General features: G+C 38.1%; 4 protein-coding genes across 9 annotated transcripts in view; 2 read left to right on the forward strand and 2 right to left on the reverse strand.

Annotated features, from left to right (window-relative positions):
* Window positions 1-1417, reverse strand: part of LOC105564030 — a 5599-nt gene extending 4182 nt beyond the window's left edge. Inside the window, exons 1-2 of one of the 2 annotated variants that reach the window (XM_012016110.1) lie at window positions 1049-1417; window positions 538-690 (exon numbers count right to left, since the gene is read on the reverse strand). In XM_012016110.1, coding sequence (XP_011871500.1) covers window positions 538-621 — 84 coding nt within the window. In that variant the 5' untranslated portion in view covers window positions 622-690; window positions 1049-1417. Of the gene's footprint in view, window positions 1-537 lie in introns of both variants that reach the window. The other variant, XM_012016109.1, reaches the window with a different exon arrangement.
* A 110-nt stretch (window positions 1418-1527) lies between these two features.
* Window positions 1528-4952, forward strand: LOC105564029 (RILP-like protein homolog). Of its 4 annotated transcripts, none has more exons than XM_012016106.1 (7): window positions 1528-1784; window positions 1919-2398; window positions 2483-2627; window positions 2890-3017; window positions 3144-3514; window positions 3590-3688; window positions 3747-4952. In XM_012016106.1, exons 2-7 carry the CDS (start codon window positions 2087-2089, stop codon window positions 3868-3870), a joined length of 1179 nt encoding a protein of 392 aa, XP_011871496.1. In that variant the 5' UTR covers window positions 1528-1784; window positions 1919-2086; the 3' UTR covers window positions 3871-4952. The 4 variants fall into 4 exon arrangements, with proteins under 4 accessions (XP_011871496.1, XP_011871497.1, XP_011871495.1 ...); XM_012016107.1 differs by having other exon boundaries at window positions 1528-1689; XM_012016105.1 differs by having other exon boundaries at window positions 1528-2398.
* Window positions 4953-6266: 1314 nt separating this feature from the next.
* Window positions 6267-11013, reverse strand: LOC105564034 (microprocessor complex subunit DGCR8). 2 transcript variants are annotated; one of them, XM_012016115.1, is made up of 7 exons: window positions 10820-11013; window positions 9485-9940; window positions 8956-9039; window positions 8493-8877; window positions 8147-8415; window positions 7591-8027; window positions 6267-7512 (listed from the first exon to the last, which is right to left on the reverse strand). In XM_012016115.1, exons 2-7 carry the CDS (start codon window positions 9876-9878, stop codon window positions 7180-7182), a joined length of 1902 nt encoding a protein of 633 aa, XP_011871505.1. In that variant the 5' UTR covers window positions 9879-9940; window positions 10820-11013; the 3' UTR covers window positions 6267-7179. The 2 variants fall into 2 exon arrangements, with proteins under 2 accessions (XP_011871505.1, XP_011871504.1); XM_012016114.1 differs by lacking the exon at window positions 10820-11013 and having other exon boundaries at window positions 9485-10505.
* A 371-nt stretch (window positions 11014-11384) lies between these two features.
* On the forward strand, window positions 11385-12097 carry LOC105564035 (mitochondrial import inner membrane translocase subunit Tim8-like). The gene is made up of 2 exons (XM_012016116.1): window positions 11385-11589; window positions 11768-12097. Exons 1-2 carry the CDS (start codon window positions 11476-11478, stop codon window positions 11933-11935), a joined length of 282 nt encoding a protein of 93 aa, XP_011871506.1. The 5' UTR covers window positions 11385-11475; the 3' UTR covers window positions 11936-12097.
* The last annotated feature ends 38 nt before the right edge of the window (window positions 12098-12135 follow it).

The raw sequence follows: 12135 nt of genomic DNA on the forward strand, positions 1-12135 counted from the left end.
AGTCCCAGTCTACAATAGATGATTTAAGCCCTAAGCTTTAAGAAATTGGCCAATCACGGTCAAGTACGAGTAGAATACACGACTGTGATTAGTCAATTTCTTAAGTCCCAGTCTACAATAGAGATTTAAGCCCTAAGCCTTAAGAAATTGACTAATCACAGTCGCGCATTCTACTCATACCTGACCGTGATTGGCCAATTTCTTAAAGCTTAGGGCTTAAATCATCTATTGTAGACTGGGACTAAGGCTTAGGGTTTAAATCTCTATTGTAGACTGGGACTAAGGCTTAGGGCTTAAATCTCTATTGTAGACTGGGACTTATACTTTCAGATCTGTGCTGAAATAGAGCTATTCTTCTAGATCTATCCAATCAGCATAAAGCGCTTATTAAGCGCTAACAATTCTGCAGAACACAGCCACTGACTTTGAAATATCTTGGTAAAATACTTTTCCAAACGAAAAACAAACTAATCTCTTGGGAGAACGAGATGATGTATTTACTTAGGCGACGTGACAATATTTGCCACGTTAAATTACCGATTTCTCTATCTTGTTTGTCACGATCGCCAAAAGCCTCTCCATTCGAATGATCGAAATTGCGATGTCCTCTCGTTCGTTCATGATTAACCACCACTTTTCTTTGGCGGATGATCTCGCGAGCTCGCCACTCGCACAATTATCCGTCTGCTTCTGTAACGATCCAACAATATCGACTTCTATGGTTACCACCTCGTAAAACTTCAGAACACAGAGAATCCAAAAGGAATTCTTTTCCCCGAGTTATGAAACGTTTCCCATTTCTGTTAAGAGACAGTCTTAAGAGTTTAAGAAGAATTCGCAGCGGAAGGCAATTCTTTGAGAGTTTATTTCGAACAGAGATTACGCTAATTCATAAACCCAGTGAGAAATATAGGAAGAGTTTAAGGCCTGGCTTCACCAACTTGTCGCCTAAGCTTAAGCTCAGCTTAATTCCTAAGGTAACAGGTGGAAAGAGACAACGAACGAATTAAGCTAAGCTTAAAGTTAAACAACGTCGGTGAAACCGGACCTAAGCTCTTGTCTTGAGTTAAAGATATCGATTTTCGTCTGAAAACAGAGACGGGAGAGTTGATTCGTAAACGATTCCGAAAGAATACAAAGATCATAAAAGATTTTTTAAACGTCGACTTTTTACAAGTCGCCCTCTAAAGTGTCACGCGATTATCGAATGATCGTTCTTCCATATTAATAGCAAAGCGGACGAGCATTCGCTATCAAAATAAAAAGGTCGGCTTCTCTCGCCATCATTAACGCTCGCTCGCGCGCTCGCGTTAAAAGAAATGTCATCTTTTCCGAAGTTTCAGGGTCATTAGTTCCTGTTTCGCGACGTTGCGCGATAAACAGCCGCGAATTTAACGAGAACGTCGTCGACGGGGAAAAAGCATCTCTCCCCAACGTGTTTCGCGATGCTCCGAGAGAAGGCGGTACCCACTCGCGGCGCCCCTGTCGGGCTCGCGATGAATCGCGCACGCACACACACGCGCGCACGTTACACCGTGACTAATCTCAATCATCTGCTCCGCCGTGACTTCTCCGTGTGTGCGACCGGAATTTAAACATGACGTTTTGATGGAAACTGCTTATGACATCACCGGGACCCGCTGCACTACCCGGGCTGGCACGCGAATCGGGGGACGACGAGTGCGCGATGTAAATGTCCATCGACGCGTGATCGCGGGCTTCTGTCGTTTTCACAATTAACGCCACACCTAAGTCACGCGATTTATTTATCGCGAACCCGCCAGGCACGTACGCACCGCAGGAGGAGGCCTCTTTTTTTTTTCCCTCCCCCCTCGAGATACCCGCGGCATCGGCGTGCACGAGGATGCTCCATGTAACTTGGCTGTGATTATACGTAATTTCTGTCCTCTGTATGTAGACGGTATTCCCTGCCGGAGATCGCACAGGTGTGTAGAAACGCTCGGATCTCCGAATCTCCGTAGAGAGGCGAGGATCCTCAAGGGCGAAACGTCTCTATGAGACCACCTTCTCGTAGCGTTGAGCAGATCTACGCGTAGAGCGTGCTGCGGCAAAAAAAGTTGTATTCATGCCTTTTTGTCTGAGAGGTAACGCAAGTTGCAAAATGGAAGAATATTCTGTCGCGTCTGACGTGTCGGTGGTGGACGTGTACGACATCGCGTCGGAGATAGGGAAGGAATGCGAGAAGCTCATAGACCTCTTCGGGGTGGAGTCGGTCACCAAGCTGATGCCAAAGGTGATAAACGCTCTGGAGCTGCTCGAGAATCTCGCCACCAAGAACGAGCGCGAGAATACCATGGTGCAGGAGCTGAGCGCCAAGATCTCTCAGCTCGAGAGCGACAAGATTGGCAAGGCTGAGGATAGACAACGATTCGAAAAGGTTTGGGCTCCTACGCCGTCACGCAATTTCTAATTCCACGCCACAATTCACAGCGTAGTCACATGCCCGATTTGATTCTTTCAGGAACTGGAACAAATCGAGGAACACTGGAGGCAGGAATCTCGCGACTTAGTAGCCATGGTTACTAGACTGCAAGAGGAAAACAGACGATTAGCCGAAACTCTGCAAGAATCACGTAGCGACAGTCAGTACAGCAGTAAACAAACAAGTACTAACACCAATTACCAACCTGTTACTAATCCAATATTCATTCGAAAGCTTTGTTAAACGTATAAGGACCTGTCCGGACAAATCCACTTAGCATAGGCGCGTAAGCATATGCTTAAAGCAGTGGATTAGTCGAAAATCAATTCCCCATTAAAAGGATTTAATAACTGAGTCGACAGCGTCCGTCACTGACAAATATACGTTTGACAGAACAATGTGCAAATTAATAAATTGACGAAATAACAATTTGCATTAATTTTTAGCTATCACGGCTAGTCAGGAGGTTGATGTAGCAGTTCTGCAACATTTGAGGTCCATGATAGATAAACAACGAGATCAGATTCGTGCCAGAGACCGAGAGTTGTCGCAAAAAACTGCAGAGATTGAAAATGTAAATTGTTACTTATATGTATATATTCGGCGATTTTCATAATAGATATAAGATATTTTCAGATTCTATTTCGAGTAAAGTGCTTTGATATTATTAGATATTGAAAAAAAATTATGTGTTGTATAGTTGAGTGCGCAAGTGGAGACGCTTACCGTACTGGGGCGGGAATTAAAACGTAAACAACGACAAGCGCAAATGCAAGCCCGCGGTTTAGTAGAAGAAAGGGCCGACTTTTTGGCTCAGCTGCAAGATCAGAATCGGGAACTTATAAATCTTCGAGGACGGCTTGGAATGGCTAGGAAAGAAAATGAGGATCTGAGTAAACTGCAGGGCTGTCCTGATTTGACGAACAAAGCAATTTATGACCTAGACGATCCTGATAGACCAAGATTTACCACCGCCGAGCTAAAAGAAATCTTGCACGAGCGAAATGAATTGAAGGCAAGAGTCTCGGATCTCGAGGACGAATTAGAATTGTACCGACCAAAACCTGAAATGTATGTCATTGAGTAATAAACATTAGTACTCTACGCTACATAAAATATATTTATGTCACTTCTGTGTGATTTCAGTCCTGAGGATGACAAGGATGCACCTGTGCAGGGACCGCTTCCTTATGAACCGGATGATGCACCGTGGAAAAAATCCTCTGAATCTGGAATTCGTAAATTGTACGTTTATGCTTTTCACATCTTCGTGACATGTGTCTAAAGTGCGTTAATTTTATAGCTTCCGAAAAATATTCTCCGAGTCCAGCAGCAGCTTTCTTGGAGGCAGCAGTCCCAGACGAAGTCTTTCTAGTCTTTCAAAGATGGCCCTATCTGGTAGCAGTACCTGTGATACGTCTATATAATGCTTTTTTAAAAATGCGTTGGATAATTTTAAGTGATTAGGACCTGTCGTGGACGACAACCAAGGACGATGTCGCTTAGGACTAGACTTTTTATTTACACAACCACGTTCTCTGACTGCTCGATATACAAACGATTTTACATAGACAATTTTAACGTAGATAACAATTCCTGTAACAAGGATAGTTGATATTATTGAGACCTGGTTCATAGTAGATAGATGTGCATGCAATGACTGAATAGGAAACACTAGATTTGTATAAACCTATAATATGAAGGAAGAGACTTGTGTGCATGTATATACTTGTATGGATGTAAAAAAAGGAGAATGTGTATTTAGCTGCATCAGTACACATCACGTAAATTTTCTCATTTTTTCCATCTACTCCCCTTTAGATGTTGAAACTGATAGGCATGTAGGATATTCGTAATGCATGTAAGAAAAAGACAGTAATACAATTAGAAAAGAACATTCATTTTTTTAAAAACTATTAGGTGCATATAGTTTTAATCGTGCATTGATGAGGTTCTAATTGTGTCTAATGTGAAACAGGTCTCATTCTTTCTATATATATATTTATATATACACACGCAGATACCAAAGTATCCGATTATTGTTTGCTAAGCTTTCAAAGAGATTTATATTTTATCTTTCGATATTTTTCTTTATTTTATCGATTATTCTATAAATAAATAAATCTATTTTACTGTGTAATTTTTAGAGTAAATTCCATGTTGAGGAAATTGCAGTAGGTTTTTATATTTTACTTCTTTCTATGTTTATTATTGTTTTATAGTATTGTATCAAAATGCATTTATGATATAATTAGTAAAACACATAACATTCGAATTTCTTGTTTATCTTTTTTACATCGATGTAAGCAATAACATATCTATATTCATAATTCTTTTATCTCATTTACAATTATTTGCGGATACGATACTGAATCTAATATATCTCACAATGTGACATAAATATATCTGATATATTTCTGTGCCATGTGTTAATGTAAAAATGAATGAGAGTATTTTTCTTTCCATGTTGTAATTGTAATTGTAAATATACTCATAAAACACACGTTAATTTAGCTGTATATTTATTTCAATGTGCAATATGTTCGTACAGAAATATTATATTTATCTTTCTCGGATATATAGATATATGACGATGTAATTAAAAAGTTGTCTGTACCTACGCATATATCCAAATATCTAAAAAACTAGCAAAGTGGATATGTTACTATTTTATAAGAGTATCTAAATTAAAGTTAATAAGTAATAAAAAAAGTTTTCTCTGCAATGACATATAACAAGAAGAAAATTATACAAATTTGCGAATGCTAAAAAAATTTCCATTACAGAGGATTCGTTGCGATATATGTTATGTATTAAAATTAGCTGTTCATAAATGCAAAATAACTGTGTTATGTGTAGTGCCTATTTCAGTATTACTTATCAAATCTTGAGCGATTTAAAGTAAACTTTTTCCAGTAGCAATACAAGAGACAACTTCAAGTATAGAATGAATTAGAGTACGAATTGTAATGAACAAAACGTAGCGAGTATGATTCAGCTATGGTGAGATTATAGTCTCATGTGCTCAGTAAATTAAATACTTTTAATTAATTTTGTAAAATCCGAGAGGTTAAATCAATATTCGATGTATTTAAAAGAGAAAAAGCTGTTCTAGTTTCGTTGGAAATATTTCATAATATAATGGAATAACATATCAATGTTTTATCCAGTTTATATCAGATAGTATATTTTCCAAAATGTTTTGTGAGTATATCTTTTAAATGTAAATTGAATTTATATTAATAATTTTATCTTGATCCTACATACAGCAAGAGGAAAGAGTTATTAGTATATACATTTTAGATTTTTATACTAGTGAGATAGCCAAGGCAGCAACGAATTCAAGTTTTTGGAGAATAAAAGTATGGATCTTGGAATAAATAAGGCATTTGCGTATTTGTTGCTTCCATGGCTATATAAATTTTCATTGACCAATGCGATAATTTAGAACTGTTGAATATCTTTATACAACAAATATATGAATATGCAGATAGGTTTATCCCTTTCACTACATTTAATGTAGCACATCATGTATGATTTTGAAATAATCTTAGATGTAAAACCAGCGATAAAAAGACATAATATGAATGTGACACAAGAATTACAACGTTGTCCATGATATATTGTAAGTAGTATTAAAAACCTAGTGGATTGTAAAGAAATAAATAGTATCTTTCAGGAAAAATGTATTACATACAACTTATTGTTAGTAATAATAATTTGCTCATAAAATAAAATTTTAGTTGGAGAAAATCTGATTCACATAAGTGCTAGATGTTTTAATCTTTTAACGTTCAGCTGGTTGTCAATAAAATAATGGAAACATAATCTACAACGATTTTATTAAGTTTGCATCCGTGTTTACATCATGATTACATCCTGTTTTAGGCTAATTCTTTTTTACAATGTACATCAATAATATTTACGTTTATATTACGAATGAACAAATTATTATATTATCTGTACATAAAGTACAATACTTAACGTAAATTTCATAAAAATAATTTGACACTTGTTACGATGGAAAATCGAACATTGAGGTCATTTTTACAAGGAACAGAACATAAATGCCCATCAATATTGTAGCATATTAGGCGTCATCGTTAACACTTGTTAAATGTATTCTTGAATATAATCGTGTCCATTTATATGTTACAATTTGATTTATGATACAATAAAACTTCTCTATTCTGTTCCCTTGTAAATTAGAATTTTTTTTCTTGTGCTACTTACTCGTTTGTCACATTTAGCTACGCTATCATTGCTATATGCAATATGTTCGTATGAGAAAAACCAATGAAAGATCAAATGTAATAATTTTTACTTTTCACATGTATTAGAATGACTTGAGAGGAAAGATTAAAGAATAGCTTAGACGATTTCAGATTAAGATTCCACAATGGGAAAAAAAAAAATTTTAACATTCAGTGTTACTGATATACTTAAAATCAATTTTGATTGAGGCAATTTAAGAAATGTTTTGTCAACTTAAAAACAGTCGATGGTATTTTATGTTTTATAATACAGTGTAAAAATACTTATATAAAAATCGTAATAGTTTACGAGCAGGTTCTTAAGGCATTACATTTGTCCAATATTATTTATTAAGAATACTTTTCTTCAATAATTAAGCAATATATTTATAAATGATCTAGATAGAATATTCTTATCGACTATTTATGTGGCTTTTTTAATGGATATTTGTGACTTATTTGTCAAATATTTTTTATCGATTATTATAAATCTACATTATTAAGATTTGCTGCAGATCCTGTTGGTAAATCTGGTGGTACAAACTTACCAATAGGTTGTATTGCTTCGCGTTGTTCGGCCAATTTTCGCAACTCCTGCCTAAGTTTACCTAAAATAGCATGATTTGGCTGATTAACGGCGGCTTTACCCTGCAAAAGGGTTATCTCTTGTTCCAATTGTTTCTTTTCCTTAAAAGATTTGACACTTCGTGAACCATAAAGACGCAGCAAGGAACCCCAGCACTTTATATGTGGATGTATAAGCTTTAATATTTCTTGTGCTGCTCGTTGTTTGCCGTCCTTCTTATTACGACAAATCTACAATTATTTAATTGAGATTAATTTCTCACCATTTAAAATTTACAATTCTATAAGTAGAAAACGATTTATACGTACAACAGTAGCTTGATGCTTTCCAACTTTCATTGTAAATTCGTTTCGTTGATGTTTCAACGTATTTACCGAATAATTAATGTGCATATCTCCTAAACCATAATTTCTCTGAAGACAAGTTATTAAAATAGCATGTGGAGAAGGTTCCGTAGTTTTTGCACAAAATTCTGCAACACGTGGATCCGTGATGCCTATTTCGTCAAAGAACGAAAGATCAGCATCGGAATTTCCTCTAGATGCTTTTATCGTGCGACTATCATTGTTCGATCCACTATCCCCGCCATTCTCACCGGAAATTTTATCTTTCATTTGAGGAATCAAAATTTCCAGAGTTTTCCGGGCTGCGTTAGCCTTTGCTTGTTTTTTACTGCTGCCGAATCCACTTCCGTATTCCATATCATTGATACAAACCACTGCAGAATACGGCGTCGCTGCGTTTTCTATAATTAAACGCATTAATTTCATTTTAGTAATGGAAATCAATTTGACGCAACAATGAATACCGAACATATATGACGTTTTGTGCATTATTAAATAATATATCGAATAATATGATTACCTAATTCCTTAAATTTATACGTTGGCTGTTTCTTTAATGCGTGTTGCACATATTCGTGAAGAATGCAAACATAACTTTTGCCCGATGGATTCATTATCCAGTGTTTCGCAGGTCTCTGGCCATTATCATCGGCGATATTCCAGCTGCCACCTACACTAGAACTACTGACTGGAAAAGTTATCAATTTTGTGCCATCCGGTAAAGTTGGACGCTCGAGCTGTTTACGATGTTTTTTAATTTTCGTAAATTTCCGACGCGCTGACCAAGATCTGAAACAGAAGAGTCGATTAATACAAATTAAAATCAATTTCCCGACGACGCAGTTATTTTAATTTTTGATACTTACTGGAATCTCATCACTTTAATAGATTTGAAACGGAACAAGGACTGGCAATAATTTCTTAATTGCTCGCTATCTAACGAATGCGTTGCACGATTCTCTTGTATAGTTTCAATCTTTGCGCTGGGAAGACTGCAAGCCTCAGAGTTTGGTGCGCGTTCCATTTCCCTCTTTCGTTCTTCTTCCTCTTCCGTTAATGCTCTTTTGTATTGGAGGCAAGGAATGGCGCTTACAGGAACTTCGTGCTTCCTAACACTTCCTGGACCAAGAAAATATGGCTTTGCTAGTGTACATACTCTACTCTGCTTATGAAGGTACAGTGGCATTCCACTGTTATGCGTTACTTGTACCCATCCTTCGGGCAGAACATCAAAATGATTATGTCCAATTTCTAAAAGAACAACAATCATCAGTAACATCAACAAGATAATCGCACAGTCCTATATCATTATACTTTATATTAATATACCATCCAAAACAAGTTTCTCCTTTTCCTCGTAGGGCAAGCAATCCTTTTTATCTTTTCTCTTTCCTTTAAATTCCTCTGGTAAACCTGATACACAAAACTTTACTAAAATAAAAATGTAACATCTCTGTTACATTAAAGGATGAAAAACCAAATAACCTCAGACTCTTATTTGCCGCAGAAAATATTTAGTCTTAAGAATATACAGTCAATCATTACACCGGTCAATATTTTTTGTCACAAAAGGTTTGTAACAAAAACAGCGTTGACTAGTGTTATAGTTAATTGAATTGTAGTATCTGTACAGTTTTTTTTTAGTAGAAAAATGTGATTAAATACAATAGAATATTCTGCGCGAGACGATTTGTATAATTAAAAGCAACATGCAGATAAATATATTCTTGTATCGACATGTAAAATATACAAGTCTTTTTACAAGAATAAAAGCGAAACTTCCTTACACTGTTTTCATTGCGATTATAATTACCATTGGCATGAAAGCTTTTGGATTCGCGAAAACACTATAAAGTACCTTCTTCCAGCATCGCCTCAATCTCTTCATCTGGCACATCAGAGTCCATACTCTCTTCTGTATCAGAGTCGTCGTCGGAAGCCTCATTCTGTTCCGGATGGCGATCTAGATCGTCCAGCACATCGAATTGCCGCAACTCGTCATTCTGCTCCGGATCATCCCGGCACAAGCCGTTGTGCAAAATATCTTTACTATCGAACGTCATTTCTTCGTCCGTGATATCGTGGCTATTGTCAGTGCTGGTCGATCTGGCGTCGTGCTCTAATTTTATCTTCTTTGCGCACGACGCCTGCCAAGTTTGATTCTCGCACTGCATGGCAGAGTCCGTTCCGCAATCCTCCGCGATGCTCAGCTCTTGATTACTTGCAGTATCTTCCGAAGCCATCATTTCCATAACTGTCTGTTCTACGTTAATTTCCCTCACGTTTTGTATGCGTGTGTGTGTTAGTTAAAGTACTATAAAAATATAAACAAGAGGTTCGGATGCTTTGGCCGACAGAATACAATTGCGTAAATAACAGCAGAGTACATGTATCCCGTGCGATTCTCTGTCATACTACTCGTTCATCAGACAAAGCCTATCGGTACTGACTTCTTATCGTATATGTGTATTGTACAGACAGTAATCGTTGCGTCGTATGCAAATTAACAGTAAATATAGCTAACGATAACAAAGAATATCCAGTAAAAGTGAAATCCAGGGTCCATACAAAACAATCCGTGGATTAACATGTACTAAGCGCGTTGTATGGCCACACCACTTCCACCAATGAGGCCAAAGTCCAATCAGTTTGAAAGCACAAGTGGCAATGAAAATTGGACATTTGCATTAGTGTTAGCAGTCTGGGGCCTATTACGTATCCATGAGAGTATACTGTACGAGCGAGCTGTTTATCGTATTTATGTTGATGAGAAAGAGGAACAATTTCGTCGCATTATATCAACTCCAAGTCTAGACAGGAACAACATTGAGAGATTGTGGCTGTTACTAGCTGGAGTTCTGCGACGATGCTAACTAAACCTTTATCGTATACTCGACCCCTCGTCTCAGTGGACAAGCACACGCTCGAGAATCACGTTTAACGGATAACGCGCGGGGTCGATCGCGCCACGCGGTAACCGAACCTTCGTAAATCTAACGACCTACCAGTACGCCGATTAACGCAACCGGTTTCTAAAATACAACGAATCCAGCGTGAAAATGCCGTACGAACGCAATCGCGTTACACTCGATTCTCGACCCGAAGAGGCGGGCCAGGGGGCCTCCTCCCTTCGTTGCACGCAACACCTCTTTGCAGAGAACACGCATTTTTCTTTTTACGCGCGCCTGCTTACCCACTATCAAATTCCATTCGCTTCCACGCGTTATGTGGAATTACGATCTACGCGCGTCTGTACAAGTTACTTCTTACGACTGCTAATGTTTATACATTGCAAAAAGAAACGAATTAAAGAGATCATGCAAAGGACACGACGGAGGAAAGGTGGAAAGAAACTGTTCAGGTTAGGTCGGGTGACTCGACAATTAAGCGGAGCTGCCAACCTGAGAGGCGAGACAGTTCGGGTGCGTTCTTTTAGGCATCGGATTTGGCAACCGCTGCGCATCGGATTTGCCGGCTGACGGAAATCTGCGGTGCAGTCGACTGCGCAGTCGGGCTAAAAGAATGAATTACTGCAAAAACTGCTGTATCCGATGCCTAAAAGAACGCACGGTTCCTGCGTCGCGGACATATGCAGGCTCGTTTCCACGATCCAACAACTGACGTAAGGCTAAATCCTCATTGGCTCTCGTAAGCACGTGCCGTTGATTTCTCTCTCTGGTTTTATATAGTTCTAGTCATAATACGGCACACATGCGCATAGCGTATTCTCAGGGCGTCAGAGGCTCCTCTATTCATTCACACTTTCGCAAGTAAGCGCCACGTGCGAGGCTCGAGGGAGGCCTGTCCTGCATTTTCGGACGCGACGAAATCTTTCAACCAATTCGTAACATGTCGGATCTGTTTGACACCGGCTCCTTTTCCGACAAAGACGGTAAGGGGCTCGATCCCGAGTTAACGGAGCTTTTGATGGTCGAGAAGCAAAAGGCGCAGTTTAACGCACAGGTGAAGGATCTCCGAGATGCACGGATAACCTTTTTATTTTCATTTTATTTTTGAATAGCATTTCAACTGCTTTCTCAAATTGTTTCAACATTGTGCACATTCTTGCGCATCTGAGCGGAAAGACACTGTCTCATGTCAATTTGCGCAGAAGTTTCACGAGTTTTTCCAATTTGCTTAGATTCACGAGTTCAACGACTTTTGTTGGGACAAATGCGTCGATAAGCCAGGCAGTAAATTGGACGGCCGTACAGAGACATGTATTAATAATTGCGTCGATAGATTCATAGACGTTTCCCTCTTTGTTACGAATCGTTTTGCGCAGTTGCTACAAAACTCTATAAAGTAACACTTCTGTAACACCTGCACTGTTAAGGAATACACCATGTATGCGTTGAAAATGAATTTTATCAACCGCATAAGATTGATAATCGTAAATATTAAATGTAACGTCGTATTGTTAATTTAATATTTGTAAATATACAATAAATAAAATTATAATATTGTAACAAAGTACGTACTCTTTTCGACATAACGTATTGCAACAAA

This window comes from Vollenhovia emeryi, unplaced genomic scaffold, assembly GCF_000949405.1.
Source record: "Vollenhovia emeryi isolate VEMERY1.0 unplaced genomic scaffold, V.emery_V1.0 DF939169.1, whole genome shotgun sequence".
In the NCBI taxonomy this organism is placed as follows: domain Eukaryota; kingdom Metazoa; phylum Arthropoda; class Insecta; order Hymenoptera; family Formicidae; genus Vollenhovia; species Vollenhovia emeryi.